We start from the raw sequence: 19,693 nt of genomic DNA on the forward strand, positions 1-19,693 counted from the left end.
AAAAAAAAAAAGTTATGGGGTGAGTTTAAAAATGGCCACATTCTAAATGGCCGGAGTAAATCGAGACCAACGGGGTTGGAAAATAGGACACATAAATTTAGGACTCTCGACATTTTTCACTACCTCTTCTCATCCTGCTTGTTCTCTCCCTCTTCCTCTCTCTATCGTTCTTTCTCCAGAAAAAGGGGAACACACACAGTGGGTTGTCACATTTTCTAAACCAGGACAATGAGACAGTAAGAAGAGACTAGTAGTGGGGCATTTCCTTCATAAGAAAGCAGGCATTACTGAGCCATAAGGTTCTGACACCTGGATATATCTCTCTGAACCTAAGATTTCCATTGAAGCAATTGCTTTTTATGCTATTTAATCACCTCTCAGTATAGTAGTTTTAGTAGTTAGTTTTCTTAGCTACTTCACACGCAAGGCATTGATATGAAATTACATATGCATGAACTCTAGCAAAATTGCATGTAATTGTTGACACATTTACTGCTTTCTGTTCACTCTCTTCGCAATGCATCAGATCTTTATTAAAGAGGTGACTAAACTCCTAAACCACTTTTTTCTGCTGAAAATCAATTTAAATAGATCTTTACTAGTGTTTCTGATCGATTCAGATCCAAATCTCGACATTTTAGTGCAAAGCATTTGAATTTTATGTTTTGTATTATAAATATGCATAGTGACCGCCCTCTACAGGCTGAAACACGGCTACTTTGCAGAGCATTGAGAGTTAGGAGCCGTTTGAGCGGATTACGTTAATTTAATGTTGGGACTGACTTGTTTCATTGTACTGTGAGCATAGATATTTCAATGGTAATTTTATAGTTAGTTCTGTGTTTATAGTATTTAGAGGGTTAGTTAGTGACTTTAGACAGTTGTTAGGTTGCAGACTAGCTTCAGCTCGTGGTTTATCTTTGTGTGTTTTGTTGTTTGATTTAGCATCAGTTAGGTTTAGTATTCATTAGCTACTGACAAGATGGGTCAACACTGTTGCTTTCTTGGCTGTAAAAACACTACCACTGGATTGCACAGCTGTCATACCGGGCTGTATGTGGACGCCTACACACATCTACATTTGGGCGCTCGCCAACATGGGCGGATGACGACATTTGTGGCACAAAGACCACAGTGGACCCTCACAGATACAGAACATATGAATTTAACTTGAACCACACTTAATGTTACCACCAGTAACCATGGGTGCTGCCAAATCAACCAAATCATTGACCAGTTTTAGTGAACTGTTGCCAGTCAACATGAATCTACACCGTAGTAAACACGAGCTACTGCATTAGCCTATATTTTGAAAAACTGCTGCATAAAAAGTAAGTTAAAAACTGAAAGCCGAACACTAAAGTTAGGAAAACATTGGACATGTCAGGCTGTGCCAGTGTTTAATAATGTTTCAGAATTTTACAGATAAGGAAATTTCCATGTAAGGTCTTTACAATTGAAAACAGCCACATGAGAAAATGCTAGAGACACACAGACAGAAAAACCACTAATAGAGAAAAAACTGGACAAAAAAAAAAAAAAACTGGACAAAAGGAGCAGCAAAAAAAAAAGAGAGAGACAGAGAACATATCCAGGATGAAAGGACAGATCAGAAAGCTCTTACAAGGGGTTTACTGTTCTTCACTGAACACAACAAAATCCATGAATGAACTGCACAATTAGGGGAGAGAGATGTGAAAGAGACGGGAACAGAGAGAGACAGGCAGGAAAAATGGGAAGAGAAATAAAAACAAAGAGAAACGCTGAGAGAGACGTCAGGCACACGAACACTCGCTTTTAATTCTCTTATCGTTTGCAAATGCTCCTAATTGCGTCTATGTTTTAGGAAGGACGCGGTGCTGCCAAGATGAACAGCACATTACATTAATAGAGTACAGGACCTCAGTGATTACTACAACAATAGGTGCTACTGTAGGACATTAATTGGGAATAGAAATGCAGGCACATTTATGTTCAACCCACTGGATGAAACAGGAAATGACGCCTAAACAAGTCGATTACTCTGTGACTATAAATTAAAAAAGGACTGTTCCCCCTAAACGTAAATTCAGAGAACCAGGGGGAATATGTTTCTTTGTAAAATAAGGCTTGGACATTAATTGCTCCTCTGAATTCACCCCTGCGCTGTGATTAAACGGTTCACCTGGCTCACTTTGTACAAACACACACACACACTCACACACACATCCTCCACAACAATTATCGCTAAACACAGTTCAGCACCAATTCTACACTATCATTGAGCCTGTTTCCTCTGAGGAATTAGCACACACACAGACACACACACACGGCGACAGTTGCGCTCAAACACAAAATTGCCCTTTCCCTCTTTCCTTACAAAAGGCGTGGACACCCACAGGCAAACGACCACATTCAAATCGATGAAAAGCCTGAATTATTTGGACAAAAGTTAATTGATCATACCCCGCTGTTTTGTTCCTGGAGAAAGCTGCCAGTTACACAAAAGATGGCCTGGAACAGATTTGTTTGCGCGTGTGGGAGTGCGTGTGAATGCCTGCATCCCCATGTTTTGTGTTTATGTTACGTGTGTATGTGATGATGATGCAGCAGCTCATCTTGGATCTAGTTTAGCAAGTCTTCAATTATCTCTTTAATATTCATACATTAATTGCCCTCGCAACACACATTCTTACCACATATTTATGAAATATGTGTGTGAACATGCCTGTGCCGTCTGCTTGCATATGTTTGCATGTGTGTAAATGCTGTTCATATCATACTATACCTCCCCTCGGGTCATGAGGATTGGCTGCTGTTCCTTTTTTCATTAATTGCTGACTATCTTACATTTAAATCCCGTGCACAAGTGGATGTTATCTGTCTCCTAATCTACAGCACCAGCAGCCTCCACTTACAGATTAGCTCGCTGTTGGTATTATGTAGCAGCCCTGGGGTGATCGGCGACAACTACAGCTATTTGTACCATTACAAAGCCATACCTTCTAGACAAGCTGATGAAAATGGCTCACCATGTCTTGATAATATAAGCATTAGCCAGAGCTTTAGATCACACTGATTGCTGCAGTCCAACAGACACTGTTAAACGGACGACAAGCAGGGTGGTGCTGGAAGCTGCCATAGACAAAAGGCTGGCAACTGCAGCCATGTTGGCTAGGTAACAACACACACAAATTCAAACACACACAAATGCACAAGGACACACGCCCTCAAACTCTTGGATGCTCTCCCTCTCTCTTCTCCGTCTCCTGCTCTGCCTCCTTTATCTTGTCTTGTCTTTTCACAGATGTGGGCGCAGCTGCACTCTATCCATCTTTCCTGCTTCATTCCTCCTCCATTTAGGCTGCGATTTCCTGAGCAAAGAGGCAGCTTCTGTTTTTCATGTAACATTGGCTACACTGGATAGATGGCGATACACCTGCTGCTCTACTCCCTGCGAACACACGCTCTGTGTCACTCTGTCTTTCCCCCTCTCTCTTTCTCAGTCATGCAGTCCAGCACTAAGTGCACTCATCTTCTTACTTACCGCCCAACCCTCCCTCACTCATCTTATTCATTGATATAGATGTGAGTGCCCTTTGCCTCCATCAGTCTCTCTCCTCTCCCCTCTTCCCCCGCCTTACTCTTCATTCCTTGTTAATGCTGGCTGTCTGGCTTCCTCTTTCCATCCCTTCACCTATTTAACTTTCTTACTTTCAAGTTTATATCCAAGTTCACTCTTTCTCTGCACTAACAGTGACTAGAGACAGTACACTTCCCACTGGTGACTTTTATGTACAGATGCAACTACTGTGGCAGCTGCAGTCCTGCATTATTGCTGAGCTCCTGCTGCAGTTTTACTCCACCGCCTTGAGGAGAAAAGAAAAGTTTTGTTCTTTTGTCAGAAATCTCACAGAGTCTTAAGGCTGATTGAGACATTTATAATGCAGGAGTGGATGGTGGAATGTACCCCCCATTTGCTCATAATGCAATGCCTAGCTTTGTGTTTCATCAACACAAATACCAACTAACAATCCTTGTAAATGCATATGTGAGCGTAAAAATGTTCTTCTGATACTTATTCGACCTGACTCTTCACACTGTGCTATAGTAGTCCACTCCAGAGGGTATATTTTATGGAATTATCTTGTACAGTTCCTCCAATTTCTTTTCCTCTTCAGTCTGCCCTAAAAATCAAAATGCTGTATTCTCCGCCTTCTGTGTCGTTCCCTGTTATCATCCTTCCTCGGATGTGTAATGAAAAAGGAGGGACTGTCTTGCCAACTGTAATAGCAGCGTTTGGCCTTCAGTTTTGACAGCGTACGCATCGGTGTGTGTATTTGTGTGTGTGATGGAGCGAGGCCGTAAGATAAACACCTCATATTGCAATCCCTATTTCCCAATCTTTGTCAGTCCATTTCCTTGAGACACTCACACACTGTAAAAAAACATACTGCAGCACAATTTTTCTTAAGCCCTATAAACTCAGCCTTTCATTCTACCTTCCACAATTACTCTATATCCTTTTTTCTCGATCTCTGGTGTCCGTAAGGGAGAAAAGTTTCCTCTTTTCCCTTACTTTCTCTTTATCTCTCTCTGCGTCTCTCACTCACTTTCAGATATTTCTCCTTCTTTTCCCTTCAGTCTGTAGTGTTTCCTCTTACGCCGTTGACTCAGCCCCTGTCCTCTACCCTCATCTGTCCATCAACTCTACAGGACCCATCTGAACCTTACCTGATCTGGCACTCAAACAAAACCCCCCTCTCCTCCCCCACCTGCTTTCACTCAAAGTAGAATTTTTTCTAACCAATCTCTTCCTCATTCTCAATTTCTCTACTTTTCCCACTTACTCTGTCTCTCTCCCTCTCTCTCTGTCTTCCTCTCTCTGATCCTTCTCTATCGTATTTTCGCCACTCCATTGTCTCAGCCCATTAGGCAGACACAAATCCGTTTGGAGACTGAGCCTTAGCGCAGCCCCGTCCTTACTCTCCTGGGTCCCGGTGCAGCCAGGAGGAAGCTCTCAAGAGAGGCAGACTCTGGCTTGTGGACTGGGGAAATCCATTTAAACCTCTGTCACAAAACACTGCTCTTTCCTGCTGCCTGGTGCACTTAGGGCACGCGCGCTTAATGAATGATACTGTCCCTGCACGCACACACTCACACAGACCCACACATTTCCTAACTATCATTATCACTGCTTCCCATGTCCCTTCTCCCCCCAGAAAACCCACATCTTTGAAATAAGACATACATTTTCACATGTAAGGTAGCCATCTATGCACCAGGAGGGTGTTTAGCCTGCTCTAAAAGATTTATATGCTTTTAGAAAAAAGGGGTAGTGGGGTTGGGCCACAGTTCAGGGGCAGGATATTTAGATGTCTCAGTGGAGAACACGTGTACAGGTATGAGCTGCGCGAAAATGTATGTGTAGTATAGCAGTTTTGCATGTGCGCTTAGAGGAGCACAGTTTCCAATAGGAGTGGACGGTTCCCTGCCATTTCTCTTCTTATTGCTCTAATGAGAAAGAACAGAGAGAAGAGTTTCAGTGGTGGCCGCTGGCCTTGCCATGTCATCGCTACTCACGTCTCTGCTCGTGCAAAGACCTGTTGACACCAGAGGGTCAGCAGACAAACAGGCGCACGACAGCGTGGTGACAAGGACAGCTAACATAAGACTGAGACTCCATGATTCCCTCAAATCAAACAGTGTCAAGCAAATGTTGTCAGTGTTTTAATAAAGACTTCATTTTTGCTGCATGGAGGATTAAGTTTTTTTTTTCTTCACTGGTGATTATTTAATACAGCTGGATTTATACACAAAGTACCAAATGAATGAGCTGATTTTGTGGAATGGGGTCCAAGCCCAGATCCCAACCGGACACAGATAAAGCAGCAGCAGATTGCTTTATCCCATTAGGCAAGGCCTAGTAAATAGGCAGAGATCTAGCTCTCTGTTCTGGTGCAATCTCCAGCTGATCCTGTCACTGGCATCAGTACTGTTGGCAGTGTGTCTTTCAAGTCAGACACCCCAGCTTACCCTGCCTGCCTGCCTGCCTGCCTGCCTGCCTGCCTGCCTGCCTGCCTGCCTGCCTGCCTGCCTGCCTGTCTGTCTGTCTGTCTGCCTGCCCGTCGGCACCCAGAGGTTTTGAGTTCAGAGACTGGCCTTGAAGCAGCATCATGTGTGACGCTACCAAGTTAGCAAGTAGTTGAGTTGGTTTTGCATAATTTTGTAAGTTGTTATTTTTCTTAATAACAACATTAAATATTTAGCGCAGTGGCAGCAGTCACAGGTAAATGCAGGACCCTACATTTAGCAGTGCTGAACAGCTTTCCATTCATTGTTTCCAAGGTGAGCTGCTCTTAATATTTTAACACTCAGACCACCCACACATACTTCCTCGTACAATTGTTGTAAATGGGAAACTTTTTGCTTTTGCATAACCTGTGCTGTTTGATAAAGAGTTTAATGAAGAAAGACCCTGAGTTTCCTACCTTGGCAGCCATGATCATGGAGGAGCCCCCACGGACTCCGAGGATGGGGATATGGGTCTGAGCTGAGATGAAGTCAAGGATTTGGGCGATGGCTTCCTGGTCGGTGTCATCCCCGAACACCACGCCCTGCAGCCAGTGCTCTGTCATTAGATCACAGATGCTCTTGATGATGCTTTTAGGGTCTGTCTCATTCATGGTCAGCACCTCCACGTTGGGCGCCATGTGGAGGAAGTCTTCCTTCTCCCGAGCTCCAGCCAGCGCCACTTCACTGGAGTTTCCCACCAGGACGACAGCAATGCTGAGGCCGCGCAAGATGTTGGGCAGGGCCAGGTGGTGGGGAGGGGGCTGAGGGATGGGGATGTAGTGGCCGCCACCGCCTCCCCCGCCCTTATCTCTCCGTGAGTGGCAGGCTGGGGGCAGGTGGAGAAGGCAGAGCAGCAGGAGAAGGAGGGAGATGCAGAGAGAGGCGCTGGTGCGGCAGTGGAGCGATGGTGGCAGGGGCGGATGCAGGGGTCGGACTCGCCTCTCTTGCTCCTGGGCAACCAAGGGGGCAGAGTAGGCGGCCCCAACTTGACCGCGAGGCAGGGAGGGGCTGCGGCAGCCACAGAGATGCATGGTGGAGGAGTGGTAGAGTAACACCTGAAGAGAGAGGAAAAGAGGAAGAGAAGAACAAAAGGAGACGGAGAGAGGAAAAAAGAAGGAAAGGGCAGAGATTTGAAAAATGGAGAAAAAGAGAGGGAAAATAAAGAAAAAGAGAAAAGTGGAAGATAGAAAGAAGGAGATCAAGGTTAACCTCACACCATGCAACATTGATTGAATAAAGTGAATTGCCAAGAGGCTACATGCATCATATGAATCAGTGCATATCAATGTCAGTTCACAGAAATGGGGCATTGGGGAGGGGGGAGTGAAGGAGGAGAGGGGAAACCTTGTGGAAAACGAGGCTTTAAAGACTCAAAGAGGGTTGAGAGGAGGGGTCACACTTGGCACACATAAATAGTACATAAACACACACACACACAGATACATGGTACGATGGAGTATAGTGTACATATAATCTCACACGGATCAATTATTCATGTGGAATGTTCTGAAGCAGCATTATGGTATATATTATGGAGGATATAAACTCTCCCTCCAGATGAGATGCTGGCTTCTTGACAAGGGAAGAAGGCGTTAGAGGAGCGAGGGAGGGAGAAAGGAAGTCGTACAGGGAATGCAAACGCGAGAAAGGGCAGATGGAGGAAAAGACGGCTCCACGCCAAAACCCAACTAACTGACAAACTGTCTGGAGCGAGATGAGTGACACAGCAACCCGAGACGCAGACAAACTGACTGATGCCAAAATTGATTAGGTGATTGACGGCACAGACGCTCGGAGCAACTGGCAAGACTTTGATATGATACCCGATCTCCTCCCTCAACCCCTGTTGGCCTAGTTTAGCGTTCCACTCGCTGTCTAGCCCTCCATCCGTCCACCTCCCTCCCACGTTCTACTTGACCGTTACTCTCTCCGCGACTCCCTCTTCTCTGTGCTTATTTATAGACCTTTTCATTAATGGGGATGGAGAGGGGAGGAAGGGCCATGTGGGCCAGTGAAAAAAAGCACACAATAAAAACAAAAGCAAAGATAAAAAAGAAAGAGTGTGAGGAGACCCAGGGAAGACAATGAGGAGAAAGGAGTAGAAGAGAAAAGAGTTGGGGGAAGCAACAACACATTTGGAGACGTGTTAAAAGGAAGCTTTGTGAGGATGTGTGTTCTCTGTATATTTACATCAGAGTGTGTAGGGGGGCATGTGTCCTCTTGAGTTTCTCAGCATATAGTTGGCGTAGGTGTACAGTCGGTGGGAATAGATGTTCACTTGGGTTTTGTGGGCAGACTTACCCAGGACAGTGAGGGGTGTAGCTGCTCATAAACTTGTTCTGAGTGGTGTATTGTGTGTATATCTCATACATGACTGCCTTTAACAAGGCAGATGGAAGGTACAAAGAAAAACAAAAACACAAAACAATAGCCACCCAGTGAAGATGACAGCTAATAAGACAGGAAATGACAGAGAGGAGGAAAAAGCAAGAAAGAGATTGAGAGAAGGATAAAGGGATGTATGCAAAGATGACAGAACAACTTCTTTAGGGAAAACTAATTGCTGGAGGCTCGTCAGCTCTAATTACAGGTCTCTGTGTTAATCGTCAATTGCACACCACACTCCAGGAAGGATGGAGAGGTGGGAGGGAAGGAATCAGGAAGGGATGATAAGAGGCACAAGGAGACAGAGAAGGGAGGAGGAGTTGTGGGAGGAAACAAGAGAGGCAGAAGCCCTTTTCATATATACAGTCCCTGAAATGTTCAGGAACATTTCCTGCATGGGGTCAGGTGTGAATGGGAACAGAGACTGATATTCAGGGAAATTTGTGCCGCCAATTTCCCACCTCAAACCTGGTAACATTTCTGGAAAAATGCTGGTATGTCTGTGCTGTCAATAAAAGCAAGAACGTTGCAGGAACCGGAAGGGAGCCAGTAAACAAATCACAAAACTTTGTTAATGACATATTTGAATGTTTACATTATTTGTCTCACTGAGACAACCTATACCTGTTGAATATTAAATATATACACCAGTACCAGATAAAATAAACTTTTTTTTAAGAGACCTCTTCTACAGCACACACATCATCATGCCCCATCATCATCATCTTCTTCTTATTCTTCTACTAAATTTCATTCTGGCTGGCACCCATAGGTGCTGAATTACCACCACCCACTGGACTATGGTTTGCCCCATCTATTCCAGGATTGCCATGGCATGTGTGAAAAGGCACAAGATGGAAATGTTCCTGAGCGTTGGTGTATGTCTGAATAGTGAAAATCACTACCAGTGATTGAAAGGTTATCCCAGTAATTTAATGGGAACAATGTGTGAAAGGAGTGTAAACCGAGGAAGACCTTGGTGAGATGCAGGAAAGATGAAAGACAGCAAAGAGGAGAGGAAGAAAGGAGACAGAAAAAGAGAGAAAGAGAGAGAGAGAGAGAGAGAGATGCCCTCTTTGAATCTGGACTTCTCTGGCAGCACTCTGTTTCCATGGCAACAATTAAAATAGGCCTACATGCGCACACGTACAGACGCAGTTGATGGACACAGAGATACACACACACACACCACACCAGCATACACACATTTTGCAATCAGCATTGATCATGTAAATGCAGTGATGTAGTCCAGCGTACCACTCATTTTGTTGTGCGCCCTTAAAATGGCTTCATTTTATACACCAATTCCCATCACGCACAGATTAGCATAGAGACCTCTGACACATTTTACACGTGAATACACACACACACACATAGAAAACCAAACTCACCATCTTTCTCTCTCCCTCCATGTCACACAGAGCAGCCTGCAGCACACATACACACACACACACACACACAAACACACAGGACACAGATTATATTAGCCAATGCGCTGCATAACTCCAATGATCATTTAGAAAGATGAGGCCATTAAAAAGTCCCACAGTGAGTCAAAGCATGTCTCGTAAAGAAACACAAAAGGCGTGTATTAAACAGTACATTACACAAGTGAGGTTATGACACTAAATGACCCCATTTCCCCCGTCAGCCAGCCCTCGCGTCTCACCCACCATTTGCTCTATTAGCCACACCAGCGCACACAGCGTCCATATCACTTACACACGGGTGGACCGCAGATAGTCTCTACCAACCCGAGACCCCTGAGGTCCAAACCTCCACAAACACATACCAACTCAGAGACTCCTGCTTTCCTTAAACCTTTTGTTGTGAGTGACGTTTTCTGAATGCATGTGCATAAACATATTTAACATTGTCAAAGTGTGTGTCACTCACTGACCTCATAACCTCCAGGATTCTGATTTATTTCTCAAATACACAAGGAATAAAATTATCTTGTGCGTAGATTAGGACAGAGACGGTTATTCTATTATTTGCTGTTCAATAGAATATTAACTATTCTGATAATTAATTAAATTAAGCTAATCTAACGTAAATAGTTACATTACATATTACATTTACGTATTTTTCTTCCTGTTCTATGATAATAGGCTGAATACCTTTAAGTTTTGGACCGCTGGTAGGACAAAACAAGACATATTAAAGTCCTGCAAAACAAATTTTAACTAATTCTTTTAAATTTATGAGGAAATAAGCAACAATTTAAAATGCGGTTCACATACTGATTATTGACATTTGAATAATCAGATAACCAGGGTGATCAGGTCTCTGTGGGTGTGGTTTGATCCACATAGTAGCCTGGCAACATTAGCAAACAACCCACCAAAAGTCTCCACGCATCTGACGTTCCACATCATCAGATTTTGCTTCAAAGATGGCTAAACTCTGATTGGTGCAAGGAAATACATCACCATCAGCTCTGGGAATCTTTGATGCATTTTTTTTTTTTAGCACTTGCTGCTTTTAATTAAAGAAGTTGTTTTCAGCTCATTTCCCTTTGTGCCCAGTAGGATCAAAACAAAACAAAAAAAAAATAAAATTCAAATGACACATCTTAAGATTTTTGATGACTGAACGTAACAGTAACTACTTATTCTCAAACCTAATGCAGTACTCATCACAAAGTGGTAGCCCAATCTGTAAAGACTGGCCCAGATTAAAAATGCAGAAGGTATTCAACAAGACACTGGCCAATTGGGCAAGAACACAGTGTTTTAGGTAGTTACTCAGTCCAACCAAAAAAAAAACAGCTAGTAAGTGGGCCCGAGTGGACAATAAGCTGAGTAATAGTCATTAATGAACGACAAGGCTAACATGGCTCATACTACTGAAGTGTAAAGTTGACAGAGCAGGGGATATGAAGCATAACTCAGATATTACAGCTCTGTAATTGGTTTCTCTTTTTCAGTTGTTTTTTTTTTTATTTTTTATTTTTGTCAGCTATAAATCACACAATTATAACTTGCAGGAGTCCACAGCGGATCTCCGCATGTGTCAAATGCAGACCAGCTATTAGAGGGCAGATCAAACAAACAACAGCCGCAACAGACACAGTCAGGAAAAATTGGTTTTCGAGTCAATCAAAATGCCTTGCCAGGCCTAACAGGTGAACACCATATCGTTCAAGTTTTGTATTTAATATATGTGTCTGAACAGCAGTCCATTCCAATCCATATTCCACTCTCACAGTAATAAATCCACACAGGACAGGAAGCATTACTGTCGAGAAGGGTGTGTGTGCTTGTGGCCAGTAGAAGAGAGAGAGTGTGTGCGTGTGTGTGCATGTGGTTGATGAATCTGGTTTGAAAGGTTGTGAACAGCGCTAGGAGTGGCTTGCTCTCCCTAATGCATTTTTAGAACTGACATTTACGGTTTTTGTTCAAATGAAAGGTGGCAGAAAAATGTTACCCTCGCACTAATCTTTAGCGATGAGATGTCTTTGATTTGAAATTGATTCAATGGCGGACGACACATGACAATATTGAAAACATTTCTCAGTCCGTGGTAGCATTTTGTGAAGGCAAGCCCCGGCTGCCCTGGGGATGTGACCAGGCCACAGCTCGGGTCGCTGCACCGCATACTGATGAGTGGCAAAATCAGCTGGATACTGGAATCGCTGCCAAACCTGCATTACGTGAGGATATGAAAAAAATATATATATATTCTGGTCTAATGTGTGTACTCATTATGAACTGCTCTGATAAATATTCATGCAGCCTGTCTGTGCAGCCTGCTGTGGAGGTGGAAGGTGGCGTGTGTGCGTGTGTGTGTGTGTGTGTGTGTGTGATGATGGGTTTGGACCTGTGTCTGTACATGATGTTCTGAAGCAGCCACTCACCAGCCCCCTCACCAAAGCAGACCAGCCAGGCTTTGCAATCACATGTTCACTGAAGCTTCAGGACCAATCCACTGGCATAATGGTGTCTCTTTCCAGAAAAAGGGGATGCTGAAGCACCCATCGCTCTCTTCCTCCCCAGTTCCCTCTTTCTCTTCATTTCATTTTAACTCTATTTATCTGTTTCTCTCTCTCTTTTATCATTTCTGTCTCTTCGAACAATGCTTCCTCTCAATTCTCCCACTTATCTCTCTTGTGTGCTCGCACTCTCTCATCGCCCTCTTCTCATTATGTGGTAAGTGTCAGGTTTGTCGATGGTGTTATTTGCATGAAAACTGGAGGACAAAGGCGACTGGCAATTTTTCACATTTATTGCCTGGTTTGATATTTAGGAGGACAGCGGAAGATGGTGTGGAAATACAATCTTTCTATATCTCTCCGGATGACTTCAAAAACGTCCGTGGTGAAAGTACATTATCTTAACCGCTAAGTCAGGCGTGCTGTAGTGGCTTCATTCCTCCTTTTAATTGAAATGAGAATGTCATGATGAGAGCTTCACGTATCAGAAGCTGCAGCCGCAGAATAAGTACCAGGAGTTTGAAAAATTGCTCGTTAACTCAAAACCCACGCACACTTGAGGCTACTATACTTACCAGCATATTTTTTTTGTCAGCGCTAGCTTGTGATTTCGTTTTAAAAATGAACAGATGAGAAGGAGAAAAATAACGACCATTTTTGACAGCTATAATCTAATGCTGCTGAGCTGTTAGGCACCACATTGTGCGTTTCTTTATGTCTTGAGGCTAAACCCTCAGGTGCCACCGTGCCCTGACACAGAACAAGTGCTGACAGGTGATGAAAGAAAACGTTACCTGGACAACCTCTTTGACCACACGGCGGTGAGACGTGGGGGCGGCTGATCACACACACACAACCTGTGGCACCGTGGTGGGTGAGAGGGAAGGGAACAGACTACCCAGGGCCTAAACCAAAACATTTGCTGTTGCCTTCAGGTTTCTATTTAAAGACTGTTTGAATAGTTATTTCTCTTTTTATAGCTTTAAAATTGGCTGTTGTCAAAATGCAAAAAGCTGTGAGCAACTAAAAAAGAAATATAACTTTTTAAATGATGGGACAGAGGACATTTAGTGCAATTTCTGGTTGACTTGAAGCTATTGATAATTAGACATACAGATGTTTGTTATATATGGAATAATTATGGCAGGAGGAAAGCAGCAGGAGGGCACAGTCACTTCCTGTGCACAAGGTCTATGATTACGCCTCTGCACACATTTACCACTTTATTTATAAGTTGAGTGTGTCTGTGTGACTTGTGTGTGTGCGTAACCTGATGTACAGCGCAGTATCCTGCAGTCCCTTGCTGCTCTATGGCTCCCCTGCTCGAGTGCCTCTAGTCCAGGCCTGCTGCATCCATGTTGAACAGGTAACTAAACTCCCTCTGCAGCCACTGACAACCCGCTGAGAGAGCCGGTTCGCGTGTGATATTACAAGTTGAAACTTTGTCTGTCCCTCCAGCTGCTGCCGAGAAAGTCCTGCTCAAACACTCATCAATATTGTCCACAGGTCCATACATTATTTTCCAATTCAGCCTGGGACAAGAACAAAACACGCTTCAAGCAACCATCGGTAACAAATTTGATTTCAAATTATTATTTCCTTTATTTTATTTTTTATATCTCTGCATATTAAGTACAGATGTTTTATTAATTTTATTTTAATGTGTGAACAGCAGTTTGCAGGGATTCTTAAATCTTACCAATTTATGAATTTTATCAATTGCTTCTATGGTTTAAAAATAGCGAGAAAAGATTAATAGAGGAAATTACACATTTCCTTCATCTGTCTGTTGTAGTGTTACTGGGGAACCAAAGAGCCTGTAGCGCCATCACACAGTGCACTGTACAGGATGATGCCAAGCGAACAGAAGGCAAGGGCAGGCAGTGGGTGCTTTTACAAAACCATTATTAAATGCGTCATGATTCCAAAAATTTACATGAAATTGGTTAGGAATGGACTTAATATGACAAGCTGAATTTGATCCATGCTCACTGGCACAAAGCCCAAGTCTTAACAGTCTGCAGCACTCGCATTGGATGCAATTTAAGGTAAGCCCTTAGACAAATCATGTGGCTTTGCCCAATTATAAGACAGTATGAAGAGGTTGTGCTTAATGAAATACTAAAATTATGAGGATCATAAAATTCCAGCTGGCCTCCAGCCAAAGTTCTGTGTGAGCATATACAAGAAACAGGGCAAATGTATGTAATGCTAAACCAAAAAAATTAATAACCTCCCACAGTTATTCAAACTTGTCCTAACAAAAGACTGCCAACCGGTCAATTATTCTCTTTGTAGATCGGATTTTATAAATTAATTATCTGCCCTTCAAACTATGCTCCTGTGGCCTTCACAAGATACTGCAGCACCTCACTGGCATGAGGACCATATCTATCTAGTGCTTTGCCTTGATAACACTGTACATTACTCTTTATTAGGGGATTTGTCATCGTTTTGTATCAGAGGTGCGTCACAACTTTCTCAGATATTTCGGTTGCGGTGAATCATCTTGCGCAAGGCAACTCACAAGTCTGACCCCTGACTTTCTGGTCCTTCTTCATGGAGGGTTTGCAAGTGCTCATTGGTACAGTAATTGTATATAATGTGAGGTTTACTGAGCTGCACAGCTTACCAACATCACATTTGAGATCTAACATTGTCTCCAATAGAATAACCACAATGCAGACCTGCTGCTCAAGCTCCCAGCAGCTGTTCTGGCCACAGATCTGCCCAGTGAGCACACATCCCATCCAAAGGATCCTCCCATAGGACACATTACAGTGTAAAGGGAAGAGTAAGGCATCGAGAGAGTCCCAGACTCACTTGGCTAATTTACTGGGCAGACACAGTCCCTGTGTGAAGCATTTTCTCATCGTTTCCTGAAATGTGGCAGCTGTTGAACGGGTAAAAGTGCCCGCAGCTGTTTGATGATGTGCTGGTCCTGCAGCTGAGGAAGTCAGACAGGGATAATGCATGATCAACTTGCTCGTCCACACATTTCCATCAAGCCAGGGGTCATTTCAGAGAGAAAACAGTTTTGTCTAGTCTCAGGTGGTGTGTGTGTGTGAGTGTGTGCATGTGTGTGTGTGTGTGTGTCAGGATTGTGTCCCTTTGTAGGCATGCATGTTTGTAGTCAACCATTTTCCATCTACCATCAGCAGTTTATTTTTGCATATCAAGTCTCCTACAGACACAAAGACACTTAAACACTTCAGACTGACAAATGTGTTTTGACAACACTCAGGGAGATAAGCACTTGGTCTCCAGGATCTCTCCCAGGGACATGTTTCTATTTACACCTACTCCGCCTCGCAGAGGAGACGCTTAATCTTCTCCATGATTTGTGGCTTCAGCTCTGAAATCCCTCTCTCCACCCTGTTATTCTTCTCCTCTTCCATCTTGACTTTTATTTCTGCTCTGGTTTCTGCTCTTACTTCCGTCCCTCCTCGTTTTATCCACTCATCTTTGCTCTCCTCATCTGCCTTGCATCAGCATTAGCGCTTCAGGGGTGGTTATACCTAAAGAGGTGTCAGCTAAATTGAGTTTTAATGTTCACAATTTGATAATCCTGGGGAAGGTTTGCTCTGTGACACATCCCGTCACACGTGTAAGCGCAACTAGCAGCTAGCTGTTGCCATTAACAGAATTAGTTAAGAAAGTTAGGAAATATTACAATGGATGGATCTGTTTTCAAACGTCTGCAGATGGGAGAGCTGCCAGAGATGCACCATATTCTGTGACCCCCTCAGGTTCTGCAGTCTGAGTGGGATTTTTAAGGTTAGGGGTAGGAAGTAGGGAGTCCTGCAGTATTTGGGCTACAGAACCTACTGAATCTCAGAGTTTGGCGTAACAGCAGGCGTGCTGGACCAAACTTTTGAGCTGTCATCAGTGGTGCGTTTGAATGTGTGTTTAATAATAGGGTCAGTCTGGAAACTGGACTGCTTTTGTTTCGTGTTTTTAGTAGCTTAAGTAGCCTATTTGATCTGCTGCTGATGTGCTCACTCTTGTACTGCTGTGATCTGGGTAAAGTTAGACTAACGTGCGGGTTTCAGACAACTTAAGAAAATGACAGGTTGACTGTCATGTTTGTCCTTTGTAATATATTCTTCTCTCTTCTCCCCCCCCTTCACCCAGCCGACTATCAGCAGGATAGTTCTCCCTTGTGAGCCGGGTCCTGCTCAAGGTTTCTTCCTGTTAAAAGGGAGTTTTTCCTTGCCACTGTCTGCTTGCTCGAGGGTTCAGGCTCTGGGTTTCTGTAAAGCACCTAGAGAAAATACTGATTGTAAAAGGTGCTATATAAATAAAATTGAAATTAAATTGAAATTAAGAAAATGTACAGTGTTTTTGGGTGTTCTGTGTGTCTTTTGAGCAGCAGGGCTTTTCCTTCATCAGGTTGGAATGAGCATTTTAATGATGTATTTTGACGATGTACAAAACGGTTTTACATTTTGTTTTTCATTTGTGTAGCGTGTCCTTGGCTTACATTCACGTAATGAAATGATTAACAAAGAAGCAAAAATAACAATAATGTTAATTCATAATTATAATTTATTTGTGAGTCTTGTGTTTTGGGCACACCTCAATAAAATGTCTAAAACCTGTAGTGTATTGTAAAATGATTGTGTTGCTTGTTTAAAAGCAAAATTAAAAAAGTTAGTGAGGAGCCCTTTTTACAGGAGCGTTTACATGCACTCAGCAGACTATACTGACTGTTGAAAGGTAAAGGTAGGGATAGGAAGCACATGCCTGGTGCATTGAATGACCCCCATGCCAATAACACTGTTGTAATCACTTTAAATGTGTTTTATTGTCAGCTTTTCACAGATTAGAGCCACAATAATCTGTCCCCCTCTATCCATCTCATTCCAAGCTGTTATTTTTGGCACCAGGATTCTGTCTTTTTGGATTAGGTGTGCAAGTGTTGGATTGTTTTGTTTTGTTTTTTTTTTCCTTTGTAGGACTGAGCGTGTTTACGTGTGTGCACTAGTGAAAAACAACAAGGTTGTACAGGAAGCCATCTGCACCACTCCATTGTGGGGAAATAATCTCGAGTGGATGTTGTGCTGGATCAGTTTCTTGAAAGAAGATACCGAAATACAGTGTGGCTGCAAGCTCCAAGTCTGCCTCTTCAAGTGGAAATCAGCATTTCATGGGTACGCTTGGATACATCAAAACCCAAGCCCTGAAATATGCTTAAGCAAGAACATGGCCTAATCCTCCACTGTAATGTGTCTACCATGTCTGTCAGTACAATACACACATCACTAACCCTGCAAAAGGAAAAGGACAAGCAAGACAGTGTGTGTATACGGGAGACTAAATACGTTTTTAGAAACCTTTACACTAAACAGTCAATTTCCGTGAAGATGTTCCAGATGTATTAATAATTGGCCAAAGCTTTAATTATCTGCTTAACTATAAATGCCTATAAAATTCTGTATTTTCTACAGCGCCAAAGTCCGCATGTGATAATAAAAAGTGGATGGAAGAACAGCCAGACGGAATCTTTTAGAGCCCCCTGTGACTCACCTGTGCGAACACACTGTAGGAAAGCTATATCCTCCCTCTCCCTTTAGACAAAATATTGACTAATGACTTTCACTTTCAGCAATCAATTGTGTTGCTAATTTTACACATTTCAATTAATTCCAGGTATTCCTGCACAGGACCTGCTATGATGTTGTGTATGTATGATGCTATGAGTTGCTGATATTGTGATGCTGCCATTTTCACTGATTTTCAATGAAAGCCCATAATGCGCACACAGGAAGAGCCTGTGCGTATCTCCATCCTTTTTTTGTATTGTTTTTTCGCATGATCATCACAATTTTCTTGCAGACTTAAGGCTGTCACAGCTGTCTCTTTCTCACGGTTTTCCCGGCCTGGCATGCCGAGTGCCTCTCCGCTGCGGGATGATGATGAGACTCCCCACGGGGATAATAACATCTACGAGCGTCTCTCCAACGGATGTCCCCCGGATTTAATCCCACCACAACACTCAGCCTGAGAGAGATGAGCACCGCGGAGAAGAACAGCAGCACTACGTACAGACACAGACTGACAGGCAGGTTTGCCAGTTCGACGGGCGGCAGCCACTGTGGTACACAAGGAGACAGTTAGTCAGACTGGTCAGCTCACCGGCAGGCATCCAGCAGCAATAGAAGCGGACAGGAACAAACTCACTGCCACAGGTGAATACTTAAGCATAGCGGGTGGCACCAGAGTAAAACAGGTCTCCAGAAAGCTAAGACAGAAACAGACATGCTCCAGATAAATAATGCTTTGGTGATTATACCACATATTATGTTGCACTTTGAGCTGATAATACACAATCTCCTGGGTAAAAGCAGCCTTCTAACATCTCTTAGTAGTGAAGGGATTCTTTTTCTCTTGCTCCTTTCCACAAAAAGATTGGTGCAAGAGGTCAGCTATAGGACCTTGCAACAGGTAGATATTCAGTGTCAAACACCAAGCCATGGGCTTTAAGGAAACGTGTCATAGTTCCCCACTGTGGCCACAATCACTTCAGTCAGTGGTGAAATACGGTTTGGCACACATCAATACAGATCATCAATCTATCTGTAATGGTAAGATGCACTTAAATGTTCTTAATGTAATAAAGACTTGTTATACCTCTTTAAGAGTTATCCAATTTCTGAAATTGAAGAATAATTCAATTTTTTACATTCCAAATAAACTCACAGTCATGTAGAAACAACATCTACAAAATCTCTTGAACATCTACATCTGAACAGTAGACACATAGAGACAGGCCTACACAGACACTTGAACTAACTCTTCAAGCAGTTCACTGATGCACCAGCTGCAAACAGCTTACTTATAAATATTCATGCATGCAAATACATCCAAATGGTGGCGCTGACTATGGGGAGCATGTGTAAAAGATGATCTGACTCCAGTTCAGGTCAGGAGACCTCCAGAGCCTCTCTGTGCCTGTCGCCATGACTACCCGGAGGACTCCATTTGCGGCACCACAGTCAGCGGAGGGAATCGCTCCAGTACCTTCAATTAGCAACCCATTATCATTCATGAGTTTGTTTGTGCAACGCTGTAAGACTGCATTCCAGCTAGTCCTTCCTCCTCGCTCTCGCTGACATAATGTAAAGAGAAGCAGAGGCGGCAGCCCTGCGCTCCGTTCTGGCCCGGCTGCCAAGCTCCACTGGGTAAGTTTCTGCTCCGCTGAGGCCTGGCTCATTCCCGTATCTCCCTAGGACGGTGTCAGTTGAGCTTGCACGACATGCAAAGGTCATAAATTATCAATAGGGTCCCTTGAAGGAGACATGCTGTTAAGCTTCAACC

The 19,693-nt window shown here is 43.4% G+C and overlaps 1 protein-coding gene across 1 annotated transcript in view; it reads right to left on the reverse strand.

Moving 5' to 3' along the window:
• The window catches only part of LOC124073809 (glutamate receptor ionotropic, NMDA 2B), a 116,315-nt gene that overhangs the window by 77,035 nt on the left and 19,587 nt on the right, over positions 1-19,693 (reverse strand). The window contains exon 5 of the mRNA XM_046416325.1: positions 6,471-7,109. Coding sequence (XP_046272281.1) covers positions 6,471-7,109 — 639 coding nt within the window. The remainder of the gene's footprint in view (positions 1-6,470; positions 7,110-19,693) is intronic.

The sequence above is a fragment of the Scatophagus argus genome, chromosome 16 (genome assembly GCF_020382885.2).
Source record: "Scatophagus argus isolate fScaArg1 chromosome 16, fScaArg1.pri, whole genome shotgun sequence".
Taxonomy (NCBI): domain Eukaryota; kingdom Metazoa; phylum Chordata; class Actinopteri; family Scatophagidae; genus Scatophagus; species Scatophagus argus.